Source organism: Aquarana catesbeiana, linkage group LG03 (genome assembly GCF_042186555.1).
Source record: "Aquarana catesbeiana isolate 2022-GZ linkage group LG03, ASM4218655v1, whole genome shotgun sequence".
Lineage (NCBI taxonomy): Eukaryota > Metazoa > Chordata > Amphibia > Anura > Ranidae > Aquarana > Aquarana catesbeiana.
In genome coordinates this window covers 628,069,117-628,088,307 of record NC_133326.1, presented here as the reverse complement: position 1 = coordinate 628,088,307, position 19,191 = coordinate 628,069,117, and the positions used below count along the sequence as shown (strand labels likewise).

The window sequence follows — 19,191 nt, the reverse complement described above, 5'->3', positions numbered from 1 at the left end:
ATACGGGCTAAGCTGATGGAGAAATTCGATTTTTTATTGGATATACGCATGCCCAGTACACGGACTCCCCTCGGTCGGAGCGGCGTCCCTCACATGCGCAGTACGGAGGCAGCGGGAGCGCGCACGCGCCGCCAGCTGTCAGTCTTCCCCCGGCGATGTCAAGCTGTCGCCTGTCAGGCCGCCGCGCATGCGCAGAGCCGATCTGTCAGTCTTCCTCTCCCACGCGCACGCGCACTGGCCTGTTTGTTTATTATTAGTGCGCGGAGGGAAGATGGCGGCGTCCTCCCTGGAACAGAAACTCTCTCGTCTTGAGGCCAAGCTGAAGCAGGAGAACCGAGAGGCCAGGAGAAGGATCGAGCTGGAGATCAGCCCGCAGCGTCCACGGCCTAGTAAGGACGACAGAGGGGAGGGGGGAGGCAGCAGAGAGTATGGAGGGCCCTGTGTGGGGGAGGGGGGCAGGATGCTGGGGCCCCTACAGGTAGGCATCCTGACATCTGATGGAGCCCCCCCCCCGGCTGTTGTGTGGAGTCAGGAACTCTGTACAAGGACTGGTTGTGTGCTGTACATGGAGGGGAAGGAAGGGAAAGGAGAGGGTGCTGGAGTCAGACATGACCATTACAGGAGGGTCCTAGGTGGGGGGAGATGAGGGGTGGGCACTACACAGAGAGCCTGGGGGGAGGTGAGGACATGGAGGTACCTGGAAGAGTGCTGGACTCAGGGATGGTCATTGCAGAAAGAGACTTGGGGGAGGTGAGAGATGAAGGAGCATGGAAGGGTGAAGGGCTTGGGGTATGTTCCTGTAATAAAGAACATGGAGGTAGGTGGAAGGTTGGTTGCTTTGTACTATACAGAAAGAGCTGTGTGGAGATGAGGACATGTGGTGACATGAACACGTGCTGGACTCAAGGATTGTCATTGTAGAAAGAGCCTTGGGAAGGTGGGAGATGTAGGAACATGGAAGGATGGAGGGCTTAGAGAAGGTCCCTTTAGAAAGGACATTGTGGAAGTGAGGACATGGAGGTAGGTAGGATGGTGGGATCATCCTTCCGCGTGCCCGCACGTCCTGGGCTGCCCGTCCTTCCGCGTGCCCGCACGTCCTGGGCTGCCCGTCCTTCCGCGTGCCCGCACGTCCTGGGCTGCCCGTCCTTCCGCGTGCCCGCACGTCCTGGGCTGCCCGTCCTTCCGCGTGCCCGCACGTCCTGGGCTGCCCGTCCTTCCGCGTGCCCGCACGTCCTGGGCTGCCCGTCCTTCCGCGTGCCCGCACGTCCTGGGCTGCCCGTCCTTCCGCGTGCCCGCACGTCCTGGGCTGCCCGTCCTTCCGCGTGCCCGCAGCTGAGGAGGTGCGGGTACATGCAAAGATGGGCAGCTGAGGAGGTGCGGGTACATGCAAAGATGGGCAGCTGAGGAGGTGCGGGTACATGGAAGGATGCTCTGTAAACCAAGAGTTTGGAGTGGTGGGAGATGTACAGTGCCTTGAAAAAGTATTCATACCCCTTGACATTTTCCACATTTTGTCATGTTGCAGCCAAAAACGTAAGTAGATTTTATGTGATAGACATTTATGTGCATGGAAGGATGGTCCTGCTTTAGAGAGGTGAGAGATGTAGGTGCATGAAAGTATGATCATTTCAGAAAGAACATTGGGGAGGTGGGAGGATTATAGATTCTGTGTTGACCACTACAGAAAACTTTTGAGGAGGCGAAGACATTCAGGTAGGTGGAAAGATGTCCTTTTACAGAAAGAGCCTTGGTGAAGGTGAGGACATGTGGGTTCATAGAAGTATGGTCTCTTTAGAGTGCTCTGGGTAGGTGAGGACATGCATATACTGTACATGGAAGAATGGTCTCTACAAAAAGAGCTTAGGGTGATAGGAGATGCAGGTACACAGAAGGATGACCTTTACAAAAGGGGCTTTGAGAGCTTGGGAGATGTAGCTTTATGTAAGGATGGTCTCTACAGAAGGAGTTCTGGGCAGATGAGGAGATGAAGGTACATGGAAGGATGGGCAGCCGAGGACGTGTGGGTACATGGAAGGATGGGCAGCCGAGGACGTGCGGGTACATGAAAGGATGGGCAGCCGAGGACGTGCGGGTACATGAAAGGATGGGCAGCCGAGGACGTGCGGGTACATGAAAGGATGGGCAGCCGAGGACGTGCGGGTACATGAAAGGATGGGCAGCCGAGGACGTGCGGGTACATGAAAGGATGGGCAGCCGAGGACGTGCGGGTACATGAAAGGATGGGCAGCCGAGGACGTGCGGGTACATGAAAGGATGGGCAGCCGAGGACGTGCGGGTACATGAAAGGATGGGCAGCCGAGGACGTGCGGGTACATGAAAGGATGGGCAGCCGAGGACGTGCGGGTACATGAAAGGATGGGCAGCCGAGGACGTGCGGGTACATGAAAGGATGGGCAGCCGAGGACGTGCGGGTACATGAAAGGATGGGCAGCCGAGGACGTGCGGGTACATGAAAGGATGGGCAGCCGAGGACGTGTGGGTACATGAAAGGATGGGCAGCCGAGGACGTGCGGGTACATGAAAGGATGGGCAGCCGAGGACGTGCGGGTACATGAAAGGATGGGCAGCCGAGGACGTGCGGGTACATGAAAGGATGGGCAGCCGAGGACGTGCGGGTACATGAAAGGATGGGCAGCCGAGGACGTGCGGGTACATGAAAGGATGGGCAGCCGAGGACGTGCGGGTACATGAAAGGATGGGCAGCCGAGGACGTGCGGGTACATGAAAGGATGGGCAGCCGAGGACGTGCGGGTACATGAAAGGATGGGCAGCCGAGGACGTGCGGGTACATGAAAGGATGGGCAGCCGAGGACGTGCGGGTACATGAAAGGATGGGCAGCCGAGGACGTGCGGGTACATGAAAGGATGGGCAGCCGAGGAGGTGCGGGTACATGAAAGGATGGGCAGCCGAGGAGGTGCGGGTACATGAAAGGATGGGCAGCCGAGGAGGTGCGGGTACATGAAAGGATGGGCAGCCGAGGAGGTGCGGGTACATGAAAGGATGGGCAGCCGAGGAGGTGCGGGTACATGAAAGGATGGGCAGCCGAGGAGGTGCGGGTACATGAAAGGATGGGCAGCCGAGGAGGTGCGGGTACATGGAAGGATGGGCAGCCGAGGAGGTGTGGGTACATGGAAGGATGGGCATCCGAGGAGGTGCGGGTACATGGAAGGATGGGCAGCTGAGGAGGTGCGGGTACATGGAAGGATGCTCTGTAAACCAAGAGTTTGGAGTGGTGGAAGATGTACAGTGCCTTGAAAAAGTATTCATACCCCTTGAAATTTTCCACATTTTGTCATGTTACAGCCAAAAATGTAAATATATTTTATTGGGATTTTATGTGATAGACCAACACAAAGTGGCACATAATTGTGAAGTGGAAGGAAAATGATAAATAGTTTTAATTTTTTTTACAAATGTGTGAAAAGTGTGGTGTGCATTTGTATTCAGCCCCCACCTTTCGCTGCAATTACAGCTTTTTTGGGGATGTCTCTACCAGCTTTGCACATCTAGAGAGTAAAATTTTTGCCCATTCATCTTTGCAAAATAGCTCAAGCTCTGTCAGATTGGATGGAGAGCTGTGAACAGCAATTTTCAAGTCTTGCCACAGATTCTCAATTGGATTTAGGTCTGGAGTTTGGGCCATTCTAACACATGAATATGCTTTGATCTAAACCATTCCATTGTAGCTCTGGCTGTATGTTTAGGGTCATTGTCCTGCTGGAAGGTGAACCTCCACCCCGTCTTAAGTCTTTTGCAGACTCCTAACTGGTTTTCTTCTAAGATTGCCCTGTATTTGGCTCCATCCATCTTCCCATTAACTCTGAACAGCTTTCCTTTCCCTCCTGCAGAAAAGCATTCCCACAACATGATGCTGCCACCACCATGTTTCACGGTGGGGATGGTGTGTTCAAGGTGATGTGCAGTGTTAGTTTTTTGCCACACATAGCATTTTGCTTTTAGGCCAAAAAGTTCAATTTTGGTCTCATCTGACCAGAGCACCTTCTTCCACATGTTTTCTGTGTTCCCCACATGGCTTCTCGCATACTGCAAATGGGACTTCTTATGGCTTTCTTTCAACAATGGCTTTCTTGACGCTTTCCCATAAAGGCCAAATTTGTGTAGTTCACGACTGATAGTTGTCCTGTGGACAGATTCTCCCACCTAAGCCTTTGATCTCTGCAGCTCCTCCAGAGTTACCATGGACCTCTTGGCTGCTTCTCTGATTAATGCTCTCTTTGCACGGCCTGTCAGTTTAGGTGGACAGCCATGTCTTGGTAGGTTTGTAGTTGTGCCATACATTTTCAGATGATGGATTGAACAGTGCTCCCTGAGATGTTCAAAGCTTGGGATATTTGTTATAACCTAACCCTGCTTTAACCTCCCTGGCGGTATGATTATTTCGGATTTTAGGTGCTGAAAGAGGTACAATTATTTTGCATGGAAATATGGCGTTTTATATTGTAGGTCTGTAATTCTTAACAATAACACACTTAAATCTGTCCAAACCAGAGTCTAGTAGATATCCCGGGTATGATGAAGTTTGAAACACAAAAACATGAATTATAATATAATAAATAAAAATAAATAATTAAAAAAAATAAAAATAAATAGTAATAAAATAAATTTCCCCACGATTCACTATCGTTCAATTCTGCAAGTGTTCTAATTTACTATCGCTGTTTTCTAGCTGGTCTAAAGCCACTTTTGACGTAAAGGGACACTTTTTGGTTACTATGGACAATCTCCAGTTTCCAGGCAGAAAGAACAGTATATATCATATAAAACTGCATGCAGGGCATGGGCCAAAGCACTGGGGACAAAAGGGATGTGAAATCATTTCATACAGTACTGTAATCTGTAAGATTACAGTACTGTATGTGTTATGATTTTGACTTTTTTTTTTTTTTTATTTGCCGCCAGGCTCCGCCCCCGTGCGTCGTGACGCTCGCAGGGAACAGAGCCTGGCACGGAGAGGCTTCAGAGGAGGACGGAGCCCTCGGACACTGCGGGGGACATCGCAGGATCCCGGGGACAAGGTAAGTAAGGAGGCACCAGGATCCTGCGATGTAATCCCGAGTGTGGCTCGGGGTTACCGCTAATAGTCCTGAATTTTAACCCCGAGCCACACTCGGGAAAACCGCCAAGGAGGTTAAACTGCTCCACAACTTTATCCCTGACCTGTTTTTGGTGTGTTCCTTGGCCTTCATAATGTTTGTTTACTAAGGTTCTCTAACAAACCTCTGAGAGCTTCACAGAACAGCTGTATTTATACTGAGATTAAGTTACCCACAGGTGGACTCTATTTACTAATTAGGTGACTTCTAAAGGCAATTGGTTCCACTAGAATTTAGTTGGGGGTATCAGAATAAAGGGGGCTGAATACAAATGCATGCCACACTTTTCAGATATTTATTTGTAAAAAAATTGAAAAACCATTTATCATTTTTCTTCCACTTCACAATTATGTGCTACTTTGTGTTGGTCTATGACATAAAATCCCAATAAAATACATTTACGTTTTTTGTTGTAACATGACAAAATGTGGAAAATTTCAAGTGGTATGAATACTTTTTCAAGGTACTGTAAGTACACGGAAGGATGGCCTTTACAGAAAGGTCTCAGGGGTGGTAGATGCAGGTTATTGGAAGAATGGACTCTACAGAAAGAGGCTCGGGCAGGTGAGGACATACAGGGAAGGATTATCTCTGCAAAAAGGGCTTCAGGCAAGTGAGGGCATGTAGGTTCATGGAAGGATGAACAGGGGAAAACATGCAGATACCTGGAAGGATGGTCTCTACAAAAGGAGCTTGAGATGTAGGTACATGGAAGGATGACCATTACAGAAAAAGCATTGGGGAGGTGGGAGATGTAGACACATGGAAGAATCGCAGGCTCAGGGCTTGTCGGTACCAAAGGAAGCTTGAGGAAGTGAGGACATTCAGGGACCTTTTGTGGAAAAATTGTAGCTTTAATTTGTAAAGAAAAAATGAAAGGGGTATGAGGACATTCAGATACGTGAAAGGGTGGGCTATACCTTGAGAATGTGAGGACATACAGGTGCGAAAGGATGATCTGTACAGAAAGAGTATTGAGGACCGAGAACATGCTGGTACATAAAGTATAGGGGCTTCAAGGTTGGTCACTAGAGAGCAAATTTTGAGGCAGTGAGGGCATTCAGGTAGGTGGAAGGATTTGTAGCTTTGCTATTTACAGAAAGAGCAATGAGGAAGTGAGAAAATACAGATGTGTTGGAAGATGTCCTTTACAGAAGAAGCCATGGACAAATGAGGACATGTAGGTACACAGAGGGATTGTTTCTATAGAAAGATCTTTGAGCAGGTTGGGACATGCAGGTACATGGAAGGATGGTTTCCATAAAGTTAGGTGTGGGGGGTGGGGGGGTGGGGGGGGAGACATGCAGGTACACAGGATGATTTGTACAGAAGGAGCACTGCAGATGTGTTGACATGCAGGTAAATGGAAGGGTAGTCTCTCTACAAAAATAGCCTTGGAGAGGTGAAAGATGTAGGTACATGGAAGTATGGTATTGGATCATTACAGAAAAAAAGCCTTGGGGAGGTGGGAGATATAGAAACGTGGAATGGTGGTCTCGTGAGAAAGAGCTTTAAGATGGAGAGAACATACAGAAAGATGGAACAATGGTCTTTACTGAAGGAGCTTTGTGCAAATGGGGACATGCATTTTCATAGAAGCATGTTCTCTACAAAGAGAGTTTGGAGGGTGATGGAAGATGTAGGTGTATGAAAATTGGTCTCTAAAGAAAGAGCTTTGAGAGCATGCAGGTTCATGGATGGATAGTCTTTAGGAGCATTGACAAGTGAGAACATGCAGGTACATGGAATGATGGTCTCCACAGAGAGCTGTGGCTGACTAAGGACATTCAGGTTCTTGGAATGATGGTCTCCACAGAAAGAGCCTTGGGAGGGTGGGAGATGTAGGCACATTGAAGGATGGTCTCTACAAAAGGGGCATTGGACAGGTGAAGACATGCAGGTAGTACACGGAAAGACAGTCTCTGCAGAAAGGTCTTGCGCAGGCATGGACATGGAGATACATGGAAGAATGGTCTCTATAAATTGAACCTATGGGAGGTGAGAACATGCAGACACATGAAAGTATGGTCTCCACAGAAAGGGCTTTGTGCACGCAAGTCCATGCAGGTACATAGAAGAATGAGCTTTACAGGAAGAACTTTGGGGAGGTGACTCAATGCAAGTACTTAGGATGGTCTGTGGAGGCAGATTTTTGGGGAGGTGAGGACATGCACATACAGGAAAGGATTGGCTCTACAGAGAAAGCCATAGAAAGGTGAAGTGATGCACATGCATGCATGGTAGGATGGTGGACTTGGGGAGAATGGGATCATTCTCTACCAAGAGGTTACCAGGGTTACAACTGTCCCCAGAATGTATGGGTGTACCTGTTTGGGAATGCTGATACTTACCAGGTATTTCTTTTTTGAGGTGAACTTGCCTTATATACCTCTTGACAGAGTACATTATTTAAGGTCCCCCCTCGTTATGTAAATGTTTTTCAAACAATCCATTTTTTAGTTTTGCATCATTTGTGGAAACCCTAAAATCTTTTGACTGTTAATTTCCTACATGTACCACTGTTGGAGAGGGTGTTTATTAATCAATAATGCCAAATGTGCTTGAGTACTTGGTTCGTGGAAAAAAATGCAGTTCTGGGTTCCCTTGGCTACCGAATCGAGTTACCTAATGCCGCTGCATTGGACATGTGATCACAGATGAAGGAAATGGGGTGATTTGAGGCAGACAACTGGTTTGTTTATGCTGAATTTTCTTCTATTACTATGTTCATATACTGGATCAAGGGTGATGGTGTAGGATTTTTTTTTTTTTTTTTTAAGCAGAAATCTAACAAAACGTTGTAGTGTCACCAGCATAGGAAGTGGTGGGAGGGAATCTCTCTAACAGGGCGTGGGAATGTTTGACTATTCTTCCAGAAGCACATTTGTGAGGTCAGGCACTGATGTTGGACGAGAAGACCTGGCTCACGGTCTATGCTCTAATTCATTCCAAAGGTGTTCTATCTGGTTGACTGAGCACCAGTGCACAAAGCAAGGTCCATAAAGACATGAATGAGTGAGTTTGGGGTGGAGGAACTTGACTGACCTGCCCAGAGTCCTGACCTCCACCCGATAGACTTTTGGGATGAATTAGAGCGGAGACTGCAAGCCAGGCCTTCTTGTCCAACCTTAGTGCCTGACCTCAGAAATGCACTTCTGGAAGAATGGTCAAACATTCCCATAGACACACTTCTAAACCTTGTGGACAGCCTTCCCAGAAGAGTTGAAGCTGTTATAGCTGCAAAGGGTGGGCCAACTCAATATTGAACCCTACGGACTAAGACGCCATTAAAGTTCATGTGCGTGTAAAGGCAGGCATCCCAATACTTTTGGCAATAATAGTGTAAATCAGAATTTTCAGCTGTTTAATAGATGGCATTTTGACTGTATTGCATGCATATAATGCCGACAACATATGGGTCATTGAAGCCTATGGGTGACGTCTAGGGATGTACCAATACTTTTTTTTTTTTTTTTTCCGGCAAGTACGAGTACCAATACTCGTACTCAAGTACTCGCCGAGACCAATTACTGATGCCTTTGCGGTGCGATTTGAGCCCATACAAAAGGAATGGGCTTAAATCACACTGCAAAGAATAGCATGCAGTTTGGACAGGAATGCGGTGCGATTCCTGTCCGAATTGCATGTAGTTTTCTGCACCGCTCCTAACCAGGCTGAAGTCACTGACAAGCCTGGATTCACACAAGAGCAGTGCGGGAAACGGCATGTGATTTTGACAGGAATCGTGCCGCATTCCTGTTCAAATCATATGCAGTGGTTTGCAGTGCGATTGAGCCCATTCAAAATATATTATATTTATATATATTTTTTTTTTTTGTTTGAAATTTCACAGCAAAGATAACGGTTTTAGGTATCGGTTCATTTGCATGAGTACAAGTACTCATGCAACTGCTTAGTGTCTGCAGCGATATTGGTCTTCGTGCAGCTGTAGTGACGTCACCGCTGCCTGCTTTACTAGCCGTTGTCGGAGCACGCTTACCTCTGCCCTGCAGCTGCTGCTGGCTGACACAGGAGATCACGTGACCAGAGCGGCCTGAAAATAGGAAAGTATATACATCTTCCCTGCACAGGTTAGTTAGCATAGGTATTAGGAGGTGAAGGAGACAGTTTTAAAGAATAGATTCACCTTTTAGTAACATGTTACACCCTCTAAATACTGGTGTATTTAACTTGTTTTACAGGTAACATGTTACTAATGCATCAGTGCACCCCGGATCCCCCATTTCCCATTGTGACAGCGAGCGGGGGATCCCTCCTCTCCTTGCACCCACTATCACAATTTAAAAACAGTGCAGCTGTGCGGGGCTCTGCCAAGACCGCCATGTCACACAGATCTGCAAATTTCATGGACTACAAGTCCCATCTTACACTGTGGCAGGCAGCTTGTAGTTCTCAATTAACTGCAAAGGCGCTGTTGAGCAGTCTTCTAGTTTGTCTGTATAGGAGATAGGGGCAGACAGCTGTACTGAGTGTCTGCAGGAGCCTGGCATTGCACCCAACATCTTCTGGTCACAGATGCAATACTCTGCAAGCTCCTATGAAAATAAATAATGCATTTTTTTTTCCTCTACAAAAATTGCTTATTTATTTTTATTTTTTAAGTGCATTCAGCCATCAAGGCTAGTTAAAATGACATTCCAACTTACACCTAAGTCTTACATTTTCCTACAGTGGTCTGTACATCACACCAAAAAGGGGCAGCTGAAGGGGAAAGAGGGACAGGCTTTTCAATTCGGGCACAACTGGGAGCCATGATTAGGTTCATGTTTTAGTGCTCGGGCTCCAAAAGCTAGTCATACATACAGTATGTGGATTAGTGGGCTGAACAATTTCTTCTAGAGGTGCACTGTAATGAAAATTTTGGTACTGAAACCAAAAATTAAAGTGGATGTAAACCCTCCATACATCCAGTGAAGTGATCAGCCTCAGATGATGCACGGGGATCAAACCAATCTCCCGACTTACGTTTTACATCCATATCTGCTGTCTTCACATTTATATACTGCGGGGGTATTGAATTCAAATTCATGGAGGTCCGATTAGTAAAATTTTCTTCCCGCCGAGGTCCGAATCGCAGTTTTGTGCGATGACTCAGATTCTTTACATCACAGCCCAGGTGTGCAGGCACAACAGTCCAGTCATTTAAATGGGCTGCTGTGCCTGTGTTTTCTGCAGGGAAAAGGTCCTGGTACCTTTAAAAATGCAGCCGCATGGAAACTGCATGGTGTGTTTGTACCATGCAATTTGCATGTGCGGGAAATTGCACCCTCACACAGCACTGCCCCCCTTCGCATATCGTCCTCACACAGCACTGCCCCCCTTCACATGTCACCCTCACACAGCACTGCCCCCCTTCACATGTCACCCTCACACAGCACTGCCCCCCTTCACATGTCACCCTCGCACAGCACTGCCCCCCTTCACATGTCACCCTCGCACAGCACTGCTCCCCTTCACATGTCACCCTCGCACAGCACTGCCCCCCTTCACATGTCACCCTCGCACAGCACTGCCCCCCTACACATGTCACCCTCGCACAGCACTGCCCCCCTTCACATGTCACCCTCGCACAGCACTGCCCCCCTTCACATGTCACCCTCGCACAGCACTGCCCCCCTTCACATGTCACCCTCGCACAGCACTGCCCCCCTTCACATGTCACCCTCGCACAGCACTGCCCCCCTTCACATGTCACCCTCGCACAGCACTGCCCCCCTTCACATGTCACCCTCGCACAGCACTGCCCCCCTTCACATGTCACCCTCGCACAGCACTGCCCCCCTTCACATGTCACCCTCGCACAGCACTGCCCCCCTTCACATGTCACCCTCGCACAGCACTGCCCCCCTTCACATGTCACCCTCGCACAGCACTGCCCCCCTTCACATGTCACCCTCGCACAGCACTGCCCCCCTTCACATGTCACCCTCGCACAGCACTGCCCCCCCATCACATGTCACCCTCGCACAGCACTGCCCCCCCATCACGTCACCCTCGCACAGCACTGCCCCCCTTCACATGTCACCCTCGCACAGCACTGCCCCCCTTCACATGTCACCCTCGCACAGCACTGCCCCCCTTCACATGTCACCCTCGCACAGCACTGCCCCCCTTCACATGTCACCCTCGCACAGCACTGCCCCCCTTCACATGTCACCCTCGCACAGCACTGCCCCCCTTCACATGTCACCCTCGCACAGCACTGCCCCCCTTCACATGTCACCCTCGCACAGCACTGCCCCCCTTAACATGTCACCCTCGCACAGCACTGCCCCCCTTCACATGTCACCCTCGCACAGCACTGCCCCCCTTAACATGTCACCCTCGCGCAGCACTGCCCCCCTTCACATGTCACCCTCGCGCAGCACTGCCCCCCTTCACATGTCACCCTCGCGCAGCACTGCCCCCCTTCACATGTCACCCTCGCACAGCACTGCCCCCCTTCACATGTCACCCTCGCACAGCACTGCCCCCCTTCACATGTCACCCTCGCACAGCACTGCCCCCCTTCACATGTCACCCTCGCACAGCACTGCCCCCCTTCACATGTCACCCTCGCACAGCACTGCCCCCCTTCACATGTCACCCTCGCACAGCACTGCCCCCCTTCACATGTCGCCCTCGCACAGCACTGCCCCCCTTCACATGTCGCCCTCGCACAGCACTGCCCCCCTTCACATGTCGCCCTCGCACAGCACTGCCCCCCTTCACATGTCGCCCTCGCACAGCACTGCCCCCCTTCACATGTCGCCCTCGCACAGCACTGCCCCCCTTCACATGTCGCCCTCGCACAGCACTGCCCCCCTTCACATGTCGCCCTCGCACAGCACTGCCCCCCTTCACATGTCGCCCTCGCACAGCACTGCCCCCCTTCACATGTCGCCCTCGCACAGCACTGCCCCCCTTCACATGTCGCCCTCGCACAGCACTGCCCCCCTTCACATGTCGCCCTCGCACAGCACTGCCCCCCTTCACATGTCGCCCTCGCACAGCACTGCCCCCCTTCACATGTCGCCCTCGCGCAGCACTGCCCCCCTTCACATGTCGCCCTCGCGCAGCACTGCCCCCCTTCACATGTCGCCCTCGCACAGCACTGCCCCCCTTCACATGTCGCCCTCGCACAGCACTGCCCCCCTTCACATGTCGCCCTCGCACAGCACTGCCCCCCTTCACATGTCGCCCTCGCACAGCACTGCCCCCCCATCACATGTCGCCCTCGCACAGCACTGCCCCCCCATCACATGTCGCCCTCGCACAGCATTGCCCCCCCATCACATATTGCCCCCATTCCCCCGCTCCCCATCCTTCACAGTTCCATATATTTTCCTACCTTTCACAGAGCGGGGAGCAGGAGGCGGAACGATCATAAACTGAAGGCACACCAGCACTGGGCGGGGAGCGGGAGGTTGACTTTAGATATTAGAGAACTGGTGAGTGGCTGCTAGGACTGCCTCCTAACAGCTAATCACCTCCCGATTAACGTGACAGCCAAGATGGCTAAAACAGCTGATTGGAGGAAAGGCACACACCCCCTCTCCTCATAGGCAGAGACTCTCAGAGGTGCTTTGTAACAGGGCCAGCTGCCTGCTAATCTATTTATAGCAACCTCCGACACAAATTTCAGGCTGTTAATCGGGCTGATAACAGAGGAACACTCAGGAGAGAACTATGGGACAAAATACTGCAGATATATGTGGCCAGCTCAAATTTCATGACTTGGGTTTACATCCACTTTAAGGATGCACTTGTGCGAAACAAATTAAAAAATATATATATATCTCTCTAAAATATTATATCTATATCCTACTTTTAAGTACACAATGGGGTTTATTTACTAAAGCTGGAAAGTGCAAAATCAGGCTCACTTCTGCATACAAACCAATGAGCTTCCAGGTTTTATTACCAAAGCTTAATTGAACAAGCTGAGGTTAGCAGCTCATTGGTTTGGTTTCTATGCAGAAGTGAGCCTGATTTTGCACTTTCCAGCTTTAGTAAATAAACTCCATTGTGTACTTAAAAGTGGGGTATATATATAATTTAAATTATAGTGTATGTATATAAACTTTTTTTTGCACAATATTAAAAAGTTGTAAGAAAAATGCATTCCATATATGCCTTCACACTGATCTGTTGTGGTGTTAACCACTTGACCACTGGGCACTTAAACCCCCTTCCTAACCAGACCAATTTTCAGCTTTCGGTGCTCTCACACTTTGAATGACAATTACTCAGTCATACAATACTGTACCCATATGAAATTTTTGTCCTTTTTTTCACACAAATAGAGCTTTCTTTTGGTGGTATTTAATCACCGTTGGGTTTTTTATTTTTTGCGCTATAAAAGAAAAAAGACTGAAAATTTGGTAAAAAAATGAATTTTTCTTTGTTTCTGTTATAAAATTTAGCAAATTAGTAATTTTTCTTTGTAAATTTTGGCCAAAATTTATACTGCTACATATCTTTGGTAAAAATAAGTACAACTTGGTGTATATTATTTGGTCTTTGTGAATGTTAGAGAGTCCAAATGCTATGGTGCCAATATCTGAAAATTGATCACACCTGAAGTGCTGATGGCCTATCTAATTTCTTGAGACCCTAACATGCCAGAAAAGTACAAATACCCCCCAAATGACCCCTATTTGGAAAGAAGACATTCCAAGGTATTTAGAAAGATGCATGGTGAGTTTTTTTGAAATTGTCATCTTTTCCCACAATTCTTTGCAAAATCAAGATTTTTTTTTTCTTTTTTTTTTTTCACAAAATTGTCATATTAGCAGGTTATTTCTCACACACCGCATATGCATACCACAAATTACACCCCAAAACACATTCTGCTATTACTCCCGAGTATGGCGATACCACATGTGTGAGACTTTTACACAGCGTGGCCACATACAGAGGCCCAACATGCACGGAGCACCTCCAGGCGTTCTGGAGCACCCAGGCCAATTCTTATATTTCTCTCCTACATGTAAAAATCATAATTTATTTGCTAGAAAATTACATAGAACCCCAAAACATTATATATATTTTTTTTAGCAAAGACCCTAGAGAATACAATGGCGGTTGTTGCAACTTTTTATCTCGCACGGTATTTGCGCAGCAATTTTTCGAACGCTTTTTTTTGGAAAAAAAACAGTTTTGTGCTTTAAAAAAAAATAAAACAGTAAAGTTAGCCCAATGTTTTTGCATAATGTGAAAGATGAAGTTACGCCGAGTAAATAGATACCTAACATGTCACCCTTCAAAATTGCACACTCTTGTGGAATGGTGCCAAACGTCGCTACTTAAAAATCTCCATAGGTGACGCTTTAAAATTTTTTACTGGTTACATGTTTTGAGTTACAGAGGAGGTCTAGGGCCAAAATTATTGCTCTCGCTCTAACGTTCGCAGTGATACCTCACATGTGTGGTTTGATCACCGTTTTCATATGTGGGCGGGACTTACGTATGTGTTCGCTTCTGCATGCGAGCACACGAATGTGGGCGCTTTAAACATTTTTTTTTTTTTTTTTTATTGTTTATTTTACTTTATTTATTTTAGTTTGACACTTTTTCCCCCCCAAAAAAATTTTTGATCACTTTTATTTCTATTACAAGGAATGTAAACATCCTTGTAATAGGAATATGGCATGACAGGTCCTCTTTACAGTGACATATGGGGTCAATTAGACCCCACATCTCACCTCTAGGCTGGGAAGCCTGAAATTAAAAAAAAAAAAAAAACGATCTTGGCTTCTATCGTAGCGGTGAGTCGGTAGAAGCACCGGAGGGTGGCGGGAAGGGGGGGGCGTCCCCTCTCGCCTCCCGTAAGAACGATCAAGCAGTGTAACAGCCACTATGATCATTCTTATGGTGTAGGGAATCGCCGGCTGAAAAAGCTGATATCTGAATGATGCCTGTAGCTGCACCCATCATTCAGATATACCCGCTCAAAGTCAAGGACGTCATATGACTGTGGGCGGGAACTGGTTAAAAATTGCGGGGTATTGCAGAGTATTGTGGAGTAGTGCAGGGTATATTGCTGGGTATATTGCAGAGTATTGCTGGGCATATTGCAGAGTATTGTGGGGTATATTGCAGAGTATTGTGGGGTATTATGCAGAGTATTGTGGGGTATAATGCAGAGTATTGCGGGGTATAATGCAGAGTATTGCGGGGTATTTATGCAGAGTATTGCGGGGTATTTATGCAGAGTATTGCGGGGTATAATGCAGAGTATTGCGGGGTATAATGCAGAGTATTGCGGGGTATTTATGCAGAGTATTGCGGGGTATTTATGCAGAGTATTGCGGGGTATTTATGCAGAGTATTGCGGGGTATAATGCAGAGTATTGTGGGGTATTATGCAGAGTATTGCGGGGTATTATGCAGAGTATTGCGGGGTATAATGCAGAGTATTGTGGGGTATATTGCAGAGTATTGCGGGGTATTATGCAGAGTATTGCGGGGTATAATGCAGAGTATTGCGGGGTATAATGCAGAGTATTGCGGGGTATTTATGCAGAGTATTGCGGGGTATTTATGCAGAGTATTGCGGGGTATAATGCAGAGTATTGCGGGGTATTTATGCAGAGTATTGCGGGGTATTTATGCAGAGTATTGCGGGGTATTATGCAGAGTATTGCGGGGTATTATGCAGAGTATTGTGGGGTATTACGCAGAGTATTGTGGGGTATTACGCAGAGTATTGTGGGGTATTACGCAGAGTATTGCGGGGTATTATGCAGAGTATTGCGGGTATTATGCAGAATATTGCGGGTATTACGCAGAGTATTGCGGGGTATTACGCAGAGTATTGCGGGGTATTACGCAGAGTATTGCGGGGTATTATGCAGAGTATTGCGGGGTATTACGCAGAGTATTGCGGGGTATTATGCAGAGTATTGCGGGTATTATGCAGAGTATTGCGGGTATTATGCAGAATATTGCGGGGTATTACGCAGAATATTGCGGGGTATTACGCAGAGTATTGCGGGGTATTACGCAGAGTATTGCGGGGTATTACGCAGAGTATTGCGGGGTATTACGCAGAGTATTGCAGGGATGGCTGAGCATTGAGGGATGGATGGATGTGACAGCAATTGTCACTGAGCACCGCTGTGAGCACTACACATACAGCCCACAGCGGTGCTGCCATCCGATCCCTCCCCCTCTCCCCTCGCACTGTACAGATCGGTACAGAGAGGGGAGGGAGGAACCGGCGTCATGACATGACGCCGGTCTGTTGACATGTGATCGCTCCGTCATTTGACGGAGCGATCACATGGTAAACGGCCGCGATTAGCGGCCGTTTACCGTGATCCGTGATGCGCCGGGTCCTCTGGACCCGGCGGTCACGGAAGTTCTCGGGTGCGCGCCCCAGGGGGCGCGCGAGAGCAGTATTCTGGGAGGACGTCCCAGGGACGTCCACCCAGAACTAGCCGACCGCGCTGCAGCCGTCTTTCGACTATGGCCCGGTCGGCAAGTGGTTAAAAAAAAATCTTGCTGCATTTTTGGTCAGTTAAAAAAACGCACCAAAAACCCACCTCCCTGTAGAAATGCATTGAAAATGCAGCAAGAACGCACCCGTGTTTCATCTTTGCGGTAAGCATGGTAAAATCGCGTGCATTTTCAGCACCATTATCGGCACCTTTTTCTCTATTGGCAAAATGTTTGCAAGTAACTATTTTCGGACCATAATTTTCAGTGCATCATCTAATTTCTTCATACTAAGCCCTGGTTCACATTGATGCGATTTGGCATACGAGTTCACATGTCAAATTGCATGCCAAATTGGCGGCAATTGCTGGCAATGGCAGCGTCCGAATCGGTGTGACATCGCATTTGCGGCGCCCCACCGATTCCCAAAAGTAGTTTCTGTACTACTTTTGGAGATTTAGGGGTGTGATTTTCATTGACATCTGTGCGGGTTTCTGCACACATGTCTCTGAAATCACCCCCGAAGTTGGGACTGACATGCGGGAATAAAATTGTGCCAGTTAAGCTGAATTCTCATGACTTCATTCCCGCAGCCGGTGTCACCCTGGGCTAAACCGTGCAAATGAATGCATCGCCTGCTGTGGCTATTATATCACCTATACAGCAGCTGAATTTGCTTGGATGCATCCTCTGTTCATCCAAAAATTTTCCAATCAGCTTGTCGCATGGACAGGTGCCGACATGGCGGACAATTCAGTCCATGCCTAGCCTACTTACGAGAAGAATGGAATTGGCTAATACCCTGCCGCCTCTATGAAGTGGGCGTTCAATTTAGTCAAATGCAGGGTGAGCAGTTTTAAAGATTATAATGGATGTGGCATAATGGGCTTCTTTTTCTCCAATTTGCCACAATTTTCTGGTTATTTTAGTTTTTTCAATTAGCTTTTGTTGGCAAAAGTATTTAAACAGATTAAGGCTGGCCATACACGGGCCGATTTTCTGCCAGTTCAGCATGAACTGGCTGAGATTCAAATCATGTGTGGGCAAGCTGTATCTACCAAGTTGATCGATCAACTTGAGTACAACCAGCCTGCTGGATTCGCTTGCGATTATCACTAGCAATAAGCACTGTCTTCTGGTGGGGACAGCTTACCCAGTCCACCGCGGAGGAGACATTTGCTCGGCAGAAGGGATTCACCTGTCAGCACCGCCTGTGTTTATGGGGGAATTGAGTAAACTTTTTTTCCTGCAACCCTTGGTTGCAGGAAAGTTATTTGCATTGTGTATGGCCAGCCTAAGGCAACCTGCCACCATCCCTAGCATATGAATATAGTTATACAGACTGTTTGTTTTTGGCTGGTTGCATTGATCCATTTGATTATTTGTGATCAAAATGTGCTTGAAAATGCTGGAAGCATGTGACGCATTTTGACCAGCATTAGAACGTGGAAATTGGTTAAATGAAAACCTAAAGAAACATTGATTTTTTTTTTTTTTTTTTTTTTTTTTCAATCAGAATCTTAATCAGGCTGAGAAGTGTCAATGCCTTTGTCTTGCTACTGAAGGAAAATACAATCAAAAGGCATGGTGATTGCTTTCCAGATGAAAGGCTGTACACCCGCTGTTTATGTAGGTGCACAGCTGGAATTGGGGTGATGCAAATGGATACCACTTGCTCTAGTAGATTTTCAGTAGGGTTTAATGAACACGTAAAACTCACTGGGCTTGGTGCTCCTCAGAGACCCACCTACAAAAGGTCTTGGTGTAGCCAAAGATCACGTACATTCCTTGACAACGATACGCAAGGCAAAAAAAATTAGGCACGAGCCATGTTCATTTTAGGAGTACAAAGGTGGCAGTATTTTCAGCATTGTGTTCACCTAGAGATTAAATGTTTTTTTTTCATTTTATGTGTATGGGAAATGTGTTTTATATCTTCATATTCTCCATTTCATTTGACCCTTTTCCCTGCCATCCAGTCTCCATTGCTGTGTTCTTTATTTTGTCATTGTCCCTCCCGTGTTACTCCTTCCTGTGTTCTCTTGTTCATATGTCCTTTTTCCTCTTCAGACCATAATCTCCTCTTGTTTCCTGTTCTCTCCTGGGTTGCTTTGTATTTTATGTTGATTTTTTTTTTTTCCCCTATTTCTCCCCCAGTTATTCTCATCACTCTAAGCCCCACGCCCGCTCCATCCCAGCGAGCAGGTATCGGATCGCCCTTCTCAACTCCTTACTTGCTCCAGGCGCAGCTAACTTCCCCTTATGTCACTCTTAACATGCACCCCTTCCCTTTAAATTAATTTTACTGTGTTTTCTTAATCTGCCCCTTCATGTGTATCTACAACCCCTCTCCTTCAGTCTTCTGCTCATGCTTGGCATTGCTCTCCCACCTGTCTTTGTGCATGGGATGGGGAATGTTGCATGCAGTGTGGATCTGGCATGTAGACTTTGTATGGAGCATGAGCTCAGGGAATCCTAACAAACCGGTAAAGGTTAGAGAACAAAAGGTAGTATTTATGGCAAATGTGGTACTGTAAGGTAAGATAGAGATGACTTAAGAATTACTATATATGTATTGTGTTCCTTTATGTCTGTATAGGTTTCTACCTGGGG

General features: G+C 47.7%; 1 protein-coding gene across 2 annotated transcripts in view; it reads left to right on the top strand.

Moving 5' to 3' along the window:
* Positions 1-201: 201 nt before the first annotated feature.
* The window catches only part of MAP2K7 (mitogen-activated protein kinase kinase 7), a 73,689-nt gene continuing 54,699 nt past the window's right edge, over positions 202-19,191 (top strand). Inside the window, exons 1-2 of one of the 2 annotated variants that reach the window (XM_073622429.1) lie at positions 202-389; positions 18,736-18,783. In XM_073622429.1, the coding sequence (XP_073478530.1) occupies positions 272-389; positions 18,736-18,783 (166 nt within the window). In that variant the 5' untranslated portion in view covers positions 202-271. The remainder of the gene's footprint in view (positions 390-18,735; positions 18,784-19,191) is intronic. The other variant, XM_073622431.1, reaches the window with a different exon arrangement.